The 17,303-nt window shown below is 41.4% G+C and overlaps 2 protein-coding genes across 2 annotated transcripts; one reads left to right on the top strand and one right to left on the bottom strand.

The window, feature by feature from the left end:
- Positions 1–5,603: 5,603 nt before the first annotated feature.
- Positions 5,604–7,777, bottom strand: LOC132287049 (uncharacterized). The gene is made up of 2 exons (XM_059789511.1): positions 6,823–7,777; positions 5,604–6,720 (listed from the first exon to the last, which is right to left on the bottom strand). The coding sequence occupies exons 1-2, from the start codon at positions 7,423–7,425 to the stop codon at positions 5,905–5,907; spliced, it is 1,419 nt and encodes a 472-aa protein (XP_059645494.1). The 5' UTR covers positions 7,426–7,777; the 3' UTR covers positions 5,604–5,904.
- Positions 7,778–10,918: 3,141 nt separating this feature from the next.
- On the top strand, positions 10,919–16,632 carry LOC132285281 (uncharacterized). The gene is made up of 4 exons (XM_059787448.1): positions 10,919–11,037; positions 12,126–12,257; positions 14,042–14,244; positions 16,118–16,632. Exons 1-4 carry the CDS (start codon positions 10,968–10,970, stop codon positions 16,133–16,135), a joined length of 423 nt encoding a protein of 140 aa, XP_059643431.1. The 5' UTR covers positions 10,919–10,967; the 3' UTR covers positions 16,136–16,632.
- The last annotated feature ends 671 nt before the right edge of the window (positions 16,633–17,303 follow it).

Below are 17,303 nucleotides of genomic sequence, written 5' to 3'. Positions count from 1 at the left end.
GGACCGGCGCTCAGCTGGTTCAAAAACTTGCCTAGGAGCTCCATTGGCAGTTTCAGGGACCTGTGCGATCGGTTCATAAGCCAGTACTATGGGAACAAACGCCCGCCGAAGGACATCTCGAGCCTGTTCACGATGCGGCAACACAAGGATGAACGGCTCCAGGCCTTTCTTACCAGGTTTAATCTCACTAAGAGTATGGTAATCGAATGCCATCCTTCCACGGCAGTTCAAGCCTTCAAGTTAGCCATGACACGCGGAACTCCGTTTCACACCAGTCTGGTAGTGAATACGCCAGCTACCATGGATGAACTCAATGAGAGAGCCGATGGCTTTGTGCGCCTCGAAGAAGAGGAGGCAGCTAATGCTCGGACAACGTCGCTTGTGTCGACCGAGGAAAAGTCCAAGGCAAAGATCAGGCAGAAGCAGGCTCAGCCGCAACGTCAGACCACTTGGAAGGCCGAAAAAAGGTCCAGGGAGGAAGAGTTGATTACTCCGCTGAAGGTCACTCTGGCGAGGTTATATCAGGAGAACAAGGACAAGTTTCATCCACCACTGCCAATTAGACAACCCCTCGAACAGAGGGATCAAACTAAACATTGTGCTTTTCATTCTGATTTCGGACATCAGACTAACGAATGCAGGAACCTGAGGAGGCAAGTGGAGATGTTGATAGCTAGAGGGGAGTTTGCGAGTTATGTTCAAGGCTCGGCGATGGAGCAGAATCGACCAGTGGAACAAATAAAAAGGAGTCATAAACAAAGCTCCCACAATTCGCAACCAGTTCGTATAATCAATGCTATCCATGGTCGACCCGAGCCTAGTGAAGAGCCAGATGAGCTGCTACGGGTGCGCCTGCGGCAGGCGCAGATGAAGAAAAGGGTCGGCAATGTGACCACTCTACACCAACAGAGCCCGTCAATGCAGATAAAGTTCGACTGGACAGACCTGCAGCGTGTCCAACTGCCTCATGACGACCCGTTGGTAGTCAGTTTGACAGTGGCAGAGTGCTTGGTGCGCAGAGTTCTGATCGATCCTGGGAGCAGTGCGAATGTTATGCCGAGGGACACATTTGACAGGCTCGACATTAAACCAGAGAGGCTCAAGCCCACCGGAAATCCCTTATTAGGGTTCGATGGGAAGAGGGTGGAACCCGTCGGGATGGTGGAAGTAGAAGTTCAAGCTGCAGAGCGAGCTCTTATGGAAACTTTTGTGGTTGTGGAAATTCACCCCTCGTATAATCTCCTGATGGGAAGAGGATGGATTCACAGAGTCCGAGGTGTACCCTCAACTCTGCATCAGGTCATGAGGTGCCTCGGGCCCGATGGAGATAAAGTGATAGACATTCGGGGGGATCAGGTCGCAGCCAAAGAGTGTTATTCCGTCACACTAAAGCATGCAGGGAAGGGAAAGGCGCCCGTCCGGTCGACAAGCCCCGGATAGCAATTACAGGAACCTCCACTCGAGCAGAGTAGGGTGGAGGAGTCAGCCGACTTGACCGAGGAGCCCCTTCTGGATGTGCAGATCGATCAGTCCAGGCCAGAACGAACTACCAGAGTGGGTATAAGACTGACCAGAGAAGAGCAGCAAGAGCTAGTGGATTTCTTATCCCACAATGTCGACGTATTTGCATGGAGTCATCTCGACATGCCTGGAATTAGTCCTTCCGTCTCCTGTCATTCCCTGAATGTCAATCCTAATTTCAAACCAGTGAAACAGAAGCAGCGAAGATTTGCTCCAGAACGTAATCAGATCATAACGGAAGAAGTTGATAGGCTGCTTGATGCGGGATTTATCAGAGAGGTGCACTACCCTGAGTGGTTGTCCAACGTCGTTGTGGTGCAGAAGAAAAATGGGAAATGGCGCGTATGCATTGATTTCACCAATTTAAACAAAGCCTGCCCGAAGGACAGTTTCCCGTTGCCTAAGATTGATCAAATGGTGGATGCCACCACGGGGTATGAGCGTTTAACCTTTCTGGACGCATATTCAGGATATAATCAGATTCCTATGGACCCCGCAGATGAAGAAAAAACTTCTTTTGTCACCGAGCGAGGAACGTACTGCTACAAGGTTATGCCTTTTGGATTAAAGAATGCGGGAGCAACTTATCAACGACTTGTCAGCAAAGTTTTTAAGAATCAAATGGGTAAGATTGTCGAAGCCTATATTGATGACATGGTGGTGAAAAGTAGGAAAAAGGATGATCATCTGAAGCATCTGCAAGAGGTATTTGATGTACTAAAGCGATATGGGATGAGGCTCAATCCGACCAAGTGCTCGTTCGGTGTGAGTTCCGGGCAGTTTCTGGGACACGTGGTCAACCGCAGGGGCATCGAAGTTAGCCCCGCTCAAGCAGAGGCTTTGATTAAGAATGCCGAGCCAAAGACGATCAGAGAGGTGCAAGCCCTAACAGGACGAATAGCTGCATTAAGTCGATTTATTTCAAAGTTGTCAGACCACTGCAAACCATTCTTTGACACGATTCGGAGCCATGGAAGGCAGGTCTGGGGGGATGAGCAACGACAGGCATTGACTCATTTGAAGCAATATATGCAGAATCCGCCAGTCCTGTCAGCCCCAGAACCGGAAGAAAAGTTATTTCTATATCTTGGAGTATCTGGTGTCGCGACGAGTGCCGTTCTGATTCGTTGCAAGGAAGGGGTGCAATACCCAGTATTTTATGTAAGCAAAACACTGATGGAGGCAGAAAAAAGATACTCAAAGGCCGAACGGGTGGTACTTGCACTTGTAAATGCAAAAAGAAAGTTAAGGCATTATTTTGAATCCCACCCCATAGCTGTTCTAACAACTTTCCCAATCAGAACGCTCATGCACAAGCCAGAGCTCTCGGGCAGAATGACAAAGTGGGCCATAGAGTTGAGTTCATTTGACATAACGTACGAGCCGAGAACAGCTATTAAAGGGCAAGCGGTGGCCGATTTCCTACTAGAATGTGATGCCGAAGATACGGAAGAGGACCTTAGAAGCGGCTCTTGGAAACTTTTTGTGGATGGCTCCTCTAACCAGACGGGGGCTGGGATTGGGATCAAACTGCAAACCCCAGAGGGTACTTCCTTGAGCCAAGCACTCAGACTTGAGTTCCGAGCCACCAATAATGAAGCGGAATACGAGGCGTTGCTAAATGGATTAAAGTTGGCCAAAGAGCTACAGATCAAAAGTTTGACAGTGTATAGTGACTCGCAGCTGATTGTTCGGCAGGTAAATGGTGAGTACGCAACCAAGGATGACATGATGGGGGCATACCGTTCTGCCGTTCTGCGTAGAGCCAAGGACTTTGCAAAGATTGAATTCATACAGTTGCCGAGGGAACAGAATGCAGATGCAGACCGTTTAGCATGCAGTGCTTCAAGTTGCGGTGAAACATTGGCGAGGGTGATTCCAGTGGGAATAGTGACCCAGCCGTCCATTTTCGAAGAACCGATGGTCTCGGACCCTTGGCAAGTCAACGTCATACCGTATGAACCGAGTTGGATTGACCCAATCATTACCTATATTCGAGATGGCGTTTTGCCTATGCAAAGGGATGAAGCTAGGAAACTCAAAAAGAATGCTGCCAAGTACGCCATCGTGCGGAACCAGCTGTACAGAAGGTCCTATTCTGGCCCGTACTTGAAATGTGTCACCCCCGCGGAATCGCAGCAGGTATTGCGAGCTATTCATGAGGGTGTGTGTGGCAATCATTCTGGGGGAAGATCGTTAGCGCATAAAGCAATGACACAAGGGTATTTTTGGCCAAACATGTCAAGAGATGCGGAGGAGTTCTCTCGAAGGTGCGATAAGTGCCAACGATATGGACCAATGATCCACCAACCACCTGAAGAATTGCACGTAATGGCCTCGCCGTGGCCTTTCGCGCAATGGGGGATGGATGTGGTCGGTCCTCTGCCAACTGCAAGAGCTCAGAACAAGTATGTGTTACTGGCCACGGATTATTTCACTAAATGGGTGGAGGCAGAACCGTATCCTAGCGTGACTCAGACTCAGGTGAGACGATTTATCTGGAACAACATTATCTGCCGCTTCGGTGTTCTCAGAACAATAGTCATGGACAATGGCACAAACCTCGACAGCAGGCAAGTAAGAAAGCTGCTGGAGGAGTATGGAATCAACCAGAAGTTGGCTGCAGTAAGTCATCCTCAGGCTAACGGACAAGCAGAAATCACAAACAGAACCATTTTCGCCTGCATTAAGAAGAAGCTGGAAGATCATAAGGGGAAGTGGTTGGATGAACTCCCGAACGTTCTATGGGCTTACAGAACCACCCCAAGGCGGCCGACTGGGGAGAGCCCGTTCGCGATGGCGTATGGTACCGAAGCAGTTATACCGGTTGAGCATTTAGTCCCCACTATCAGAAGCTTAGCATGGAGTCGAGATCAGAACGACAAGATGTTAAGATTGAACCTCGACATGATAGACGAAAGGAGGGACGCAGCGGCTATAAGGCTAGCATCGTATCAGCAAGTGCTGGCGAATAGTCACAATAAGAGAGTAAAACACAGGGATTTTGCCCCGGGCGATCTGGTTCTGAAAAGAAAGGTGGGGATGGTCAAAAAAATGATGCCACCCTGGGAAGGCCCATACAGAATTGCAGAAGTCATTGGCAAAGGGGCATATACGTTGGAAACCATGGCGGGAAAGTTGGTCAGCAAGCCCTGGAACGCCACGTCTCTGAAGAGGTACTATCAATAGAAGCTAAGTTCTGGTTTTAATTGGATGTTATTTGTTGTTAATCAAATACATATGAATGAGCAAGTTACCGGAATTTACAAAAAAAAGAAGAGAAGAATTTTCTTTTCCAATGGTCTACTATAAGAATTTAAAGCCAAGTGGCAAGTGGCATTCTAGCCGAGCGCCAGGCACTTAAGCAAGATAAGTGGCAGCTGGCACTATAAGCCGAACGCCAGACACTTGCTAAAAATTTAAAGCCAAGTGGCAAGTGGCATTCTAGCCGAGCGCCATGCACTTAAGCAAGATAAGTGGCAGCTGGCACTATAAGCCGAACGCCAGACACTTGCTAAAAATTTAAAGCCAAGTGGCAAGTGGCATTCTAGCCGAGCGCCAAGCACTTAAGCAAGATAAGTGGCAGCTGGCACTATAAGCCGAACGCCAGACACTTGCTAAAAATTTAAAGCCAAGTGGCAAGTGGCATTCTAGCCGAGCGCCAGGCACTTAAGCAAGATAAGTGGCAGCTGGCACTATAAGCCGAACGCCAGACACTTGCTAAAAATTTAAAGCCAAGTGGCAAGTGGCATTCTAGCCGAGCGCCAGGCACTTAAGCAAGATAAGTGGCAGCTGGCACTATAAGCCGAACGCCAGACACTTGCTAAAAATTGAAAGCCAAGTGGCAAGTGGCATTCTAGCCGAGCGCCAGGCACTTAAGCAAGATAAGTGGCAGCTGGCACTATAAGCCGAACGCCAGACACTTGCTAAAAATTGAAAGCCAAGTGGCAAGTGGCATTCTAGCCGAGCGCCAGGCACTTAAGCAAGATAAGTGGCAGCTGGCACTATAAGCCGAACGCCAGACACTTGCTAAAAATTGAAAGCCAAGTGGCAAGTGGCATTCTAGCCGAGCGCCAGGCACTTAAGCAAGATAAGTGGCAGCTGGCACTATAAGCCGAACGCCAGACACTTGCTAAAAATTTAAAGCCAAGTGGCAAGTGGCATTCTAGCCGAGCGCCAGGCACTTGCCGTACAAACACACAGCAAAACTAATATAAAAAGAAAAAGAGAGAAAAGATATATATGTACTGAAGATAAGTTGAACAGAGCACAACACATAGAGAAAAAGAGTTCGGCCATTTCATTAATATTGAACATTTAGTTTACAAAAGAGAGGTGTCCATCATTACAAGAAGATATGAACTGGAAGAATTCGAAGGAGCCCTAGCTAGACGCCTCAGTGCCAACAGCATCCTGGTCCTGCCGACTCGCCTCCTCGGCCCCATCAGCCGCCTCACCTTCATGAGGTGGGGAATCCAGGTGAATAACTGAGTCGTTCGGCTGGGGTTCAGCGTCAGCAGTGGCTACAGAGGGAGCCACGGTTGACGATTGGGGAGCGGTCAGTGGCAGAGCGGTAGGAGGAGCTGTGATGATCCTTGAGGATGCGATGTCCTGGCACTCATCAAATATATGCTCCGCTTCGGTGGGTTCTGGGTCGACATAGACCCCCAGAGGCTCGATCCCCAGATCCTTGTCTACCTCATCCGGAGTGGAGCTGGTCTGTCCCTCATCCGGAACCCGGTCGGCGAAGCCTTCCCGGAATCCTTGAGCATACCGAAGAGCACCGACCCTGGAGAACCGAGCATGAAGGGCCAGCATCCCACCACCCACTCTGCTGATAGCGTCGATCAGAGCGGTACGCTCGTCCAGAGCTCTTTTTTCAAAAGCCATCCGAGCAGACTGTTCATCAGCTAGAAGACGTTGGAGTTCTGCCTTCTCTTCTCTGAGTGATTCCTGCTCAGTCTGCCAGACGCTCTTCTCGAGCTGGAGGGCGTCCTTCTCATCCTGAAGGGAATCATTCTCCTTTTTCAGGACATCTCTCTCTTGCTCGGCTTTGTCAAGCCGAACCAGCACCTCGGTATTCTTCATGGCAAGGAGGTCGTTCTCTTTATTAGCCACCTCCAGGCTGTCAGAATACTTTCGGGCCCTGGCGTTCCCCATTTCCACCTGCTTCTGCATGGCCATCATCCCAAACAATGTCTGCATAGGTGCACAATAAGAACGGTTAAACCAATAGTCAGAACGGGAGAAGGCAAGACCAAGTAATATAAGAGAATTCATGAGTTAGAAAATAAAAGTCACCTCCATAGCAGATTGGGGAAAGCGACTGAACACGTCCTTCTGGGAAAGGCCCTTTGCCGCCTCAATGTCCTTCGGAGTCCACATGCTCCTGTAGTAGGCCATAGCGGTCTGGCCATCCTTCAGCATGGTCTCGTTCGGTTTCACGAACGTCCCATCCGTTCGAGTGTACCGAGGGGCCCATGGCGGCAAGCTGGGGATAGAAGGGGGGCCTGAAGCAGAAGCAGAGCCACCAGCTGCAGGAGGCCCAGAGTGAGAAGGAGCTCTGATCGCTCGGTGCAAGAGAGTACCCGGCCCAGAGACTCGGGTCCTTCTAATAAGAGGCTCCTCCTCAGGGTCGATTTCACTGTCAGGATGAGGCCTTTTGCCTCGCTCTTTGTCCCGACCGCCCCCCGCAGCAGCAGGAGCTATGGTAGCTGGGGAGGGCGCGTTCTGGTTGGCCGCAGGGGCGCTGGCAGCAGGGTTAGTAGCCACTGCGCTCGGAACAGTGTCAGATATGGTGGCTGAAGAAGAAGCCGACGCTGGAGAGGAGGTCGCCCCAGCAGCAGGAATGACTGGGGGAGTATTTTTCCTCCTGCCAAAAGAGGGAATCTGCAGTCTGCTCATATTGTAGCCGAGTGATGAGAGCGCAAAGAGGTTGTCTGAAGTGAGGAGATCTGAGCAGGAAGGAATATCGTTCAGAACGTATCTCTTCAAGTAGTTAATCCTATCCCTGCAAACACTGTAGCTCAAGTCATCACAAGGTATTCCCAAGGAGCGGCATAAGTAAGTGCAAAAACGAGGAACGCATGTTTCACAGGGGCAGTCGTGTTTATGGGATTTGAATTTTTTATAGGAGGAGACAGAGCAGACACCAAAGGCGCTCGGGATTGGGTAATCCTCTGCAGCCGGCGAAGACCAAGCCCCACTAATACCCACTATGCTATCCCTCCAACCCTTTTCAGATTTTATTGTGTCAGTGCATATGGACATCTTCTCGAACGGGTAGAGGTGATAGAAGGGCTCGTTAGTACGGATCTTACTGACCTTATAACACAGAAGGAGGTCTATGAGGTCAAGGTCCAGATTTCTGTCACGCATCAATAAGAGCATAACAGATATGATCCTAAAGAAGTTGGGGTTGACCTGCAGAGGGGATATCCCCAATCTGTTGAAGACGTAACTAAAGAAAGGGTGCAGAGGGAACCTAACAACATTCAGTTGAAGGTTTGTGAATAAGACTTCGCCGGGCAGGAGGCCGGCGCCGGTCGTAATATTAACGTCTTGGGGGCAAACCCTAACTACGATGTTGTCAGGAAGTCTAAGTCTCATACGAAGAACACCCAGATCTACAACCATGGTGGAAGTGCAAGAAGAATCTAGAAGAGGGAAAATGGAAGCCTGCCGAAAGTAAAAAGAACGAAACTAACCTCGGAGGACTGCAAGATCGCTGGGAGAATGACTCTCGAAGGATTTCACCGGAAAAGGCTTAGCACAGTTCTAGAAAGAGGGAGATTTGGCTGATGATGGAGACGGTAAAGGGAAGTGAAGTGGAATTCGAGAGCATTATATAGGCAAGGGGGCCCGAGGGCCGAAGCGTCGGGAAGGCAAGAAATCCCTCGAACCCCGGAACATTGATTCTGGATCTGACCGTTCGCTCCCCCACGTGGTTATCTCGAGCCGTCAGCGTCATGATGAGACGCCATCAATAATTACCCCTTATTAAATAAGGGGCAATTATGGGGGCAGTTGAGGAGGCCCTGGATGACATGGGCCAGGTCCGACTCGCAAAACACAACCTTCAGTCCGAACAGCTGGGTCAGCCCATAAAAAGACACTGCCATATGGGCCGAGCGGGAGTAAGCCCATCAAGAGTGACCAGGGCTTACTGAGGAATAGGCCCAGGTCCAGCAATTAGTAAATATCTTGTAAATATCTTGTAAATATCTGGGAAGTATCTATAAATAGGAGTTGGAATGAAGAGGAGGGGGATCTTGATTCGGGTTGAGGTGTAAGAATTCTAGAGAGAGAAAGAGTAGAAGGAGTTTCTTGCATCTTCAGTCACAAACAATGAAATTCAATCACGAGTATTCAAACATGATTATAGAATTTTGAATACTTCGTAAGGGAAAAATTAAAATCTATAGTTTGTCAATTATTTATTTCCAATCGAAGGGGCTTGATTATTAGATCACAAAAAAGAACCGAATTTTACCTTGGTTGGGGGATTTTGTGCACGATGAACACCAATATATCACGATGAACAGAATATTACACATTAATATCACGATGAATACAAATATATCACAAAATATAAGCACCAATGCCATAATTTTCAACAAATTATATAATATATTTATATTGAAAAAACAACACGCATACAACATTATATTAAATTAAAATTTTAACACATTTATATAACTATTATTATGTTGTTAATTTAAAATGGTTGCATGACCGAATTCAACATCCAAACCGAGGAAGCTTAATGGGAGCTCAAATCACTGGTACATTTGAGCTTAGTCTCTTATTCTCCATAGACTCCGTAGCTAGGTTCCGGTTGGACCAACAAATAATTCAATCTATTTTGTCAAGTTCGTTTACACTTCTTCTCACAAGTTGATAAAAATTAAAAATAAAAATTTGAATTATACAACTAAATGATATAGGTCGGTGCTATTTCTTTTAATTTTTAAATTTTAAATCTCCGTAAGAATAAAATGACCATATTAAGATCGAAATAAATACATAAAATTATATAATCTTCAAATACAATAATAATTCAATTAACATATAATAAAACAAGTAAACAATTATATTAAGTAACCAAGGGTTGTACTCCGATGCCCCTTTTTATACCTGTTGCCAATTCAAGTCCCAAAAAGAATAATTTGAGTGTTTGAAAAAAAGAAGTTTTTAAAAAATAGAATAATGATAACCAGTACAAAACCATAATATGATGATATAATATGTAGTAATTAACATATGCCAAGACTTGTGCACTAAACATATTGTCTCTATTCTATTTTATTTTTCAAAGGAGAAGGTAAGACTGGTCATGGCCCCAACTCTGGCGGCCTCAACGGCCCAACCCAAGCATAAAATACGTAAGTCAATAAATAAAAAAACAGTCAGGTGTTTGATAACACATTAGAGCATCTTTGATCATTGTGTGTGTGTGTGTTTTTTTTTTTTTATTTTTTTATTTTTTTAATTTGATGTGTCATAATAAATTTATACAAAAATTTGAATTATTTATTTTTAGTTTCAATAGTTGTTTTATATCTTTCGTGTAAAAATATATTCTCCAATAACAACCAACCTTTGTCATGCCTGGACCCCACATAATTTTTACAAACTTACTAAATATAGAGTTAATTCGTTAACGAAATGCAAAAGAGGGAAGAAAAAGAAAATATACTGATGTGACTGTGTAAAAAAGTTATATAAAATACACAATAATTTTACACATTGGTAACATGGTAGTGTACCTTAACAGACCGCTAGAGATAAAAAAATAAAATAAAAAATTATATATCATATGTGACAATATATATTTTACAAAAAAAAAATTAAAAAGTATTTTAACAAACGACTGAAGATGCTCTTATAATGAGCATTTTTATAATTAAATTATTATAATTTTTTCTTTATTTGATAGTCATTCCCGTATGCCTCCATGGGGAGACTTGAACTATTTAAACGTCTGAATGTAATTATCTTTATAAAAAATAAAAAAAGACATAGTTGACTTAATGTAGAATAATTACTTAAAATATTCAACCTATACTCAAAACCCAATTTTAAAAGCTTCAAATTCTCTCTTCAATTTGGTAATCATTAAAATTGCTTTTACCAAACACATTTAGAGGTGCTGCATCGCTCATTGATTGAAAATAAATACAATTTTTCAAAATAAAAGCTCTTTTACAATGCTTCTAAGGTTTAATGGTTTACCAAACACATTTAATGCAATTTTTCAAAATAAAAGGGCTTTTAAGAGCAATCCCAAACAGGTTAATCTTGTCCAAGCCCATTCGGGTCTGCGATGGGTCATATGGGTCGGGTGGAAACCGAACATATTCCACTCCCAACTTCATCATACCCTTAAATAGCACCTTAATCAGATTCTGTAGGAGGATTGGTTTTGTAGAGAGAGGGAGAGAGAGATGAGTGCAGCGCAGGTGATGAAGCGAATTCCCCGCATCAAGTTTCCTCAGCGGCATCCTAAAACCTCTGGTTTGTTCTTCTGTATACCCAAAACAGATAAACTTTTTATGTGTGTATATGTATATGTATGCGTGTTTGTCCGATCACTCACCAAAAGAACCTATTGTTGGACCAATTGATTGAACTATTGAGCAGGGTTATTTTATTTTATTTTTATTTTATCTATGATTGAATTTTGTAACATCATTACATACTATTGTGAAATTTCAAAGCATTATATTAATATGTTTTATGAAATTGTCCGAAGATATATTAGATTGAATATGTTTCTGTATCCGGGTTGAATTTAATGAAAATGATGTGCGTGTTTGCTAGAAAATTACAACTGAGAAGTCTCTGCATGCCGAGGTAAAGCTGTGTACATTTTAACCCTCAAACCTCCTGCACTCTGCTAGTAGGGAAATGTTTCCAGCTCTAGAAAAATTAAGCTACCCTTCAGATTTTATGTCCTGACATTGCTTATAGCTTTGTGATTGACTTCTATTTACAGAGCTGTTGATATGTCCCAAATTGCTTTGATACTTATGGTTGATCATGTAATATATAATTTTGGGTGTCTTTAAGTCTGTAATCAAATCTGAAATGGTCCCAAAAGAACTTTTTGTAATTAGATGGTTAAGAATATGACCGTCAATGTTTTCTTGCTATTGTGGACTGTATTGGATCACCGGATGTAATTTCTATGAGCTTTTCCACTATAACAATGTCTGAGGTTGTTGCTCACTTTAACATTGCCCATAGTGTGGTTGTGCTAATATATCAGCTGTTCATGTAACACAGAAAACCTTAACCTTTTTAGCTGCTTATATTATCATCTGTTACAGTAGAGCTTTTGTGCCACCGTCCGGGAAAAAAAGTACTTGACCAGCAATTGGCACTAAAAGAATGCCCAATGCTTTGCAACTTAATAAAGCCTTACTTATGTTAACTTAAACGGCTAACTTTATTTTTATTAGTCATTCAACAATGTCAAGGCACACATTCCCTTTCTAGATCGTGGATCCATTGTATATATTCTAGCAGCTTAAATCGACTAACTTTTTGGTTTTCCTCTTGTTCTTAAATCATCTTTGACTTCAATCTATTTATGGTTGCAGTTGGGGGGGACTTTATTGCAAATGAAAATACCATCACTCGATTTTATTTCACACTGTTTTCAGTTTGTGCTACTGCCACCTCTATTCCATCTTTCCACATTTGGGCACTTTTCAATCCTAAAACAAATGAAGGTATATGTATGTATAGCTTTATTCATTGAGTTTAGATAGACTGATCATTATAACAATTGAGTTGATTTGGTACAATTCATCTAAGAGATAGATAGATAGAGAGAAAGAGAGAGAGATAGAGCAGTAGAAAAAAGTAGTTTTTAAGAAATTCTGACGATAAGCTTGTAAGCTGCAAACCATGGGGAGATAGATCGATATATATATATATATATATATATATATATATATATATATATAGAGAGAGAGAGAGAGAGAGACGCTTAAATGGGGCTCAACTATTGATCCGGATGATGAGTATCAAGCCTTAGAAAAAGTAGTTTTTAAGAAATTCTGACAATAAGCTTGTAAGCTCCAAGCCATGGGGCAAGTAACAGTTGGGGATAGGGATGGCAACGGGGTGGGTTTGGTCTGGGTTCTCCCAAACTCTACCCCTTCCCGATTAGATATTGTTTGTTCCATACCGGTCGCGGTCTATACACCTAATCCCATCCCTATAGAGAGAGATCTATATGTATATACATACATTGATATATATGAGAACGTCACTAATACAATCGGACGTTTGCCGTCAAAAGACTTAGCTAGATTGAAATGCGAGGCTGTGCGCCTAAGTTGAATATTGCCGATCGGAAAGTCTTCAGTCATGAATCTGAGGCTTTGTGAACTAAACACTTCTCAAGCAACTACTCTTATCATCACAGAGATAAAAAAATAAAAATAAAAATCTGTATTCTACAAAACTTTGTAGAGAGAGGTAGAGTAAAGTAGAAGAAGATGAAGACATTGGTGTGGATCTTTTCGGCATTGTGCTTAAAGGAGTGAGGGAGGGGGAGAGACAGAGAGGCACCAGTGAGATCATGATGGAAGGGGGTAGAGTGAATACTGAATGGGTGGGGTGTGGCATATTTTGGAAGCTTTAGGGTTAAAATGTGTTAGGGTTGGTATATTATGTATATAAAATATAAGTTCCATAAATGTTATATATATATATATATATATATATTTGGGGCAGGATGGGATAGAGTAAAACCCATCCCTGCCCAAACCCGAATTAGCTTTGTTATTTATTTCCATACCCGTCCCAAACCTTATTAAAAGAGTCCCACACCTGCCCCAATAGGGGCGGAGGTGGGGTGGGTAAAATTGCAATGAAGGATTAATTACTTTAAGTAGGTTGGGTATACCTAGTCAAAAGTCAAAGCATTGATGTTTTTCTCATTCTAGTTTATAGGTGCACAGTGCGCTTTTCACTTTGTAGTTGACAATTAATATTGCTTAACCTTCTCTTCGTTCTCTTTTATGTTATGTAAGAGGCAGTGCTTTCTCCTCGATTGATGATTTATTTGATCTATTGGACTATGTTGGTCCTTAGGTCTTTCGTTTTTGTGTATTAGCGACGCGTTCCCCTTTTGAACGCTTTTCTAATATATTTTTTACTTATCAAAAAAATATATTGCTTACCCTTCGGAACCAACTTGTGGACTTATCTTCCAAACTTATATTGTGCTTCTTCAATGTTCATTTCTATATATATATATATATATATATATATAAAATAAAAATAAAATAAAATAAAATAAAAAATTTATATTCTTACACTGTGAGAATTTTGTGATTTTTCTATGTGGACAAACATTAGTCATTTTAGAGGATATGTTTACCATTCCCAGTTTAATGCTTTATTCAGTTGGTGTCTGCATGCACTTATTTTATAATTCATTATCTGCTTAAACCATTTGACTTTTCTCAATTCTATTGGAGTGTTAAAGTAGTTTCCTCTGCAGATTCCACATCCAAACCTCAAGCAGCATCTATGACTGGTGATGCTCATCAAACTTCATCCAAACCTCAAGCAGCATCTATGACTGGTGATGCTCATCAAACTTCATTTTCAAGGTCTGCCCAAACGAACATGACTTTGGGAGGAAAAGCTTCTCTTCAGCCCAATCGAAGACCTGTCTCTGAAGAAGAGATTGAGGCTATTTTGGTATGTCAGACCTCTTTGCTAGATTATTGAGAAATTCACATATTTAATAATATAATAATCACTGGCGTTCCTTAAATTATTTTTATCTGAAGTGTGCATGTCTATGATTGAGTCACTCTTCATATATCAAGTATCACACTGGAGAAAATTTTGAAGGTTGGACCATATTATTGGAAAGTGGTCCATTTTCAACTAGCACCATTTGGTAATGAAATTAGATACTCTAAGTAGCACATATGCGGACACTATAAGGTGCTGACACATCAAAGCCAAAAAATATAGGATATGGACATGGCGTGAACGCATCTATATATAAATAAAAAAATTGATTTATATACATTCTATCTATTAAGACAATCGTAAAACTTTGCCTTTTAATTTCTATACTATGAGTTACATAATTTCGAAGATGAAGTTATGTAAATATTAATTATTATATTATATATTATACTACTCTCCTAGTTTGTCAATGTAATTATATTTTTATCCTATATTAAAAGATGTCATTGCATGCATGACCACAATATGTGCATAATGTTTATTTCCTTAAAAAAATTGACTTTGCCTAGAGGTGTGTTCATATTGTTTCCAAGATTGTTGAACATAGCTACTCTTGGATGTGTGTGTATGACATAAGACTTGTGTTGGGGAGTGTCTAGAATGCATTGGCCAAGTGTTTGGGATGCATTGGATAAATGGCCAAAATAATGAATTTATTTTCAAATTATAGACAAGTCGATGAAGTGTTAGACGTGTTTAGAGTGTCTATGAAGTGTTGTCGTTGACACATGTCCAATATGGACACCACGCCTTTGTAGAAGAGTTCATGCTTCTTAATAGATACCTATTTGTAGTCATATCCTCCTTACAATGCAATTAATGTCTTGTCAAGTCCATAACTAATTCATGTGTTGTATGTCAATTAATGCAATTATTGTTGTTGTTGTATTTTGAAAACTTTTTCCTTTTTTTAGTTCTTCATTTCATTTATATTTTTGTTCTTTGTCTCCTGTTAAGCAACACCCCCCTCCTTTTTATTGGTCTGTGTTTTGTCTGTCCCTTATTTTCAACAATATAGATTTTAAGAGCTGCATTCAGAGGGGCAATTTCTTAGCTTTCTAAAGCATTGAACATCCAAGGAGTCTAATTTTATAGGACGGTTACCAAAGGATTTTACTAAAAATAGCCATTTTTAATATTTAGGGTCCAGCATACAATAATGATGGAGAGATAGATGACAATGTAATAAGTAGGATTGGAGTAGGGTTGTGACAAATGAATACCAAATAAGTTTTATATGATGGTTATTAGGCCAACTATGTATCATATGGAGTGGAATGTTGGGTGTTAAAAAAGAAATAAGAACAATGCATTCATGTTATTGAAATGAGAATATTAAGATGGATGATAGGAATGACAAGAAAAAATAGGATTAATGATCAACATGTGAAGGAGAAACTAGGAGTTGCGCCTATTAGTGGTAAAATAAGAGAAAGTAGACTTATGTGATATGTTCATATACAACAAAGACCCATGGATGCACCGGTAAGAAAAGGTGGATTACTACATTTATTTGGATAAAAGGTAAGATGCAAAGAGATCGACCAAAACTCGCATGGGATGAACTATTAGAAGTGATTTTAAAAAGTTAAATATAATAAGAGATATGACTTGTAAGAGTACAGAAATGAAAATAAAATTCGTGCAACCAATCTCAATCATATAGGATAAAGGCAAAGATGATGATCATGATATGAGGAAATAATTTGTATGTACTTTAACCAGAACTTTTATTCCTTGTTTACACAATTAGCTTGTAGAATTGATTATTATTCCTTGTTTTTGACTCTTTTTATTTATTTATTTTTGGCAGATGGGTGGGTGTTTCTGATCTTTTGATGGAGTTGTGAGAAGGGAGGACATCATTCAACAGTTCTTTGGCTTTCATATATAATTTTTCATTCCTTTCTCTCGGGAAATAAAAAATAAAAACATTACTCTTCAAACTTGGAGATTTTAAGAGAATGATCAACTAATTGATATCTTTGATAAACACACCAAAAGTGAAGAAATGGGAGGCATGCATTAGCTTTTCCTTCGCTGACCTATTTGTTTCGTCGGGAAAATTTCTCGACCTTTTTTGCTTTGGTTCCGAATTTCCTGAGCTATTCTGTTCAAGTTTGTTTTGAGAGGCCGTTGAAGTTTCTCTTTATTTCAATTGTGATTCTATGCAACTTGGCTCAGGAAAATATTGATGGTAATTTTGCATAGAGGAGACATGATTTTGCTAATGTGTTGATGGTTATTGCATGTTGGAACTAAGTTCTGTTGATTAGAGAATGTCAGACATTATTTCATGGCTTTTCAGTCCTGTGACTGGTTGTTACATGTTGCTTTCTAATATCTCTTTAACCAGGATGTGTACTAAATTGTTGGTGTTCCACTGGGGCGCATTGTAGAGCAAAGTCAAGAACATGCGATGAATGAAAGTCATGCATATTGTATTTATGCAGAAAATAAGTACAAAAAGAAAAAAAAAAATAATGGTAGAAGATGAGGCTTGACAATTGTTGTGAACAAAACAAACAATCAATCAAAGCGTGAACAAAACAATCGTGTGGACCATTCAAATGCATTAAAAAGTGTAAAGATACATCTCTACCAATTTTACTACATTTTTTCTTCTAAATATGTTAACTCTGGACACGCTCTTTATGTGACTTAGAAAAGAAGTAGGGCACGTATAAGGAAGTGACTTAAAAAAAATCACATCTAAGAATTGCAATCCCATTAGGAAATTCAAAATCTTAATTCGGAAAAAAAAAAAAAAAAAGTGCATCATAATCCAACAACTCTATAACTAATAATTTCTGCAAGGAGTCTGCATGAACCCTATGATATTTGCCCTCTGACACAAGACCCTGTGACATTCATGATTGAAGATGCAAAGAATTGACTCTCTCTATCCTCACAGAGTCTCGTTACATTTTCAACAAAAATCCCCTTACATTCTCTCCTTCCTGCCTATTTATAGGCATTTACAAGTGCTACTAGAATGC

Source organism: Cornus florida, unplaced genomic scaffold (assembly GCF_030987335.1).
Source record: "Cornus florida cultivar Cherokee Brave unplaced genomic scaffold, ASM3098733v1 CherokeeBrave_3.0.0_Hap2_Chr11, whole genome shotgun sequence".
Classification (NCBI taxonomy): domain Eukaryota; kingdom Viridiplantae; phylum Streptophyta; class Magnoliopsida; order Cornales; family Cornaceae; genus Cornus; species Cornus florida.
Note: the sequence above shows the minus strand (reverse complement) of the source record. Positions and strands in the feature narration are given on the sequence as shown.

Excerpts from the sequence above, each read along its gene's own strand:
- LOC132287049 (XM_059789511.1), bottom strand. The coding sequence starts at position 7,425 with ATGAGCAGACTGCAGATTCCCTCTTTTGGCAGGAGGAAAAATACTCCC. Across the intron at positions 6,721-6,822 it reads TTCCCCAATCTGCTATGGAG|ACATTGTTTGGGATGATGGC; the intron begins GTGACTTTTATT and ends GCACCTATGCAG.
- LOC132285281 (XM_059787448.1), top strand. The coding sequence starts at position 10,968 with ATGAGTGCAGCGCAGGTGATGAAGCGAATTCCCCGCATCAAGTTTCCT. Across the intron at positions 11,038-12,125 it reads GCGGCATCCTAAAACCTCTG|TTGGGGGGGACTTTATTGCA; the intron begins GTTTGTTCTTCT and ends TTATGGTTGCAG. Across the intron at positions 12,258-14,041 it reads CAATCCTAAAACAAATGAAG|ATTCCACATCCAAACCTCAA; the intron begins GTATATGTATGT and ends TTTCCTCTGCAG.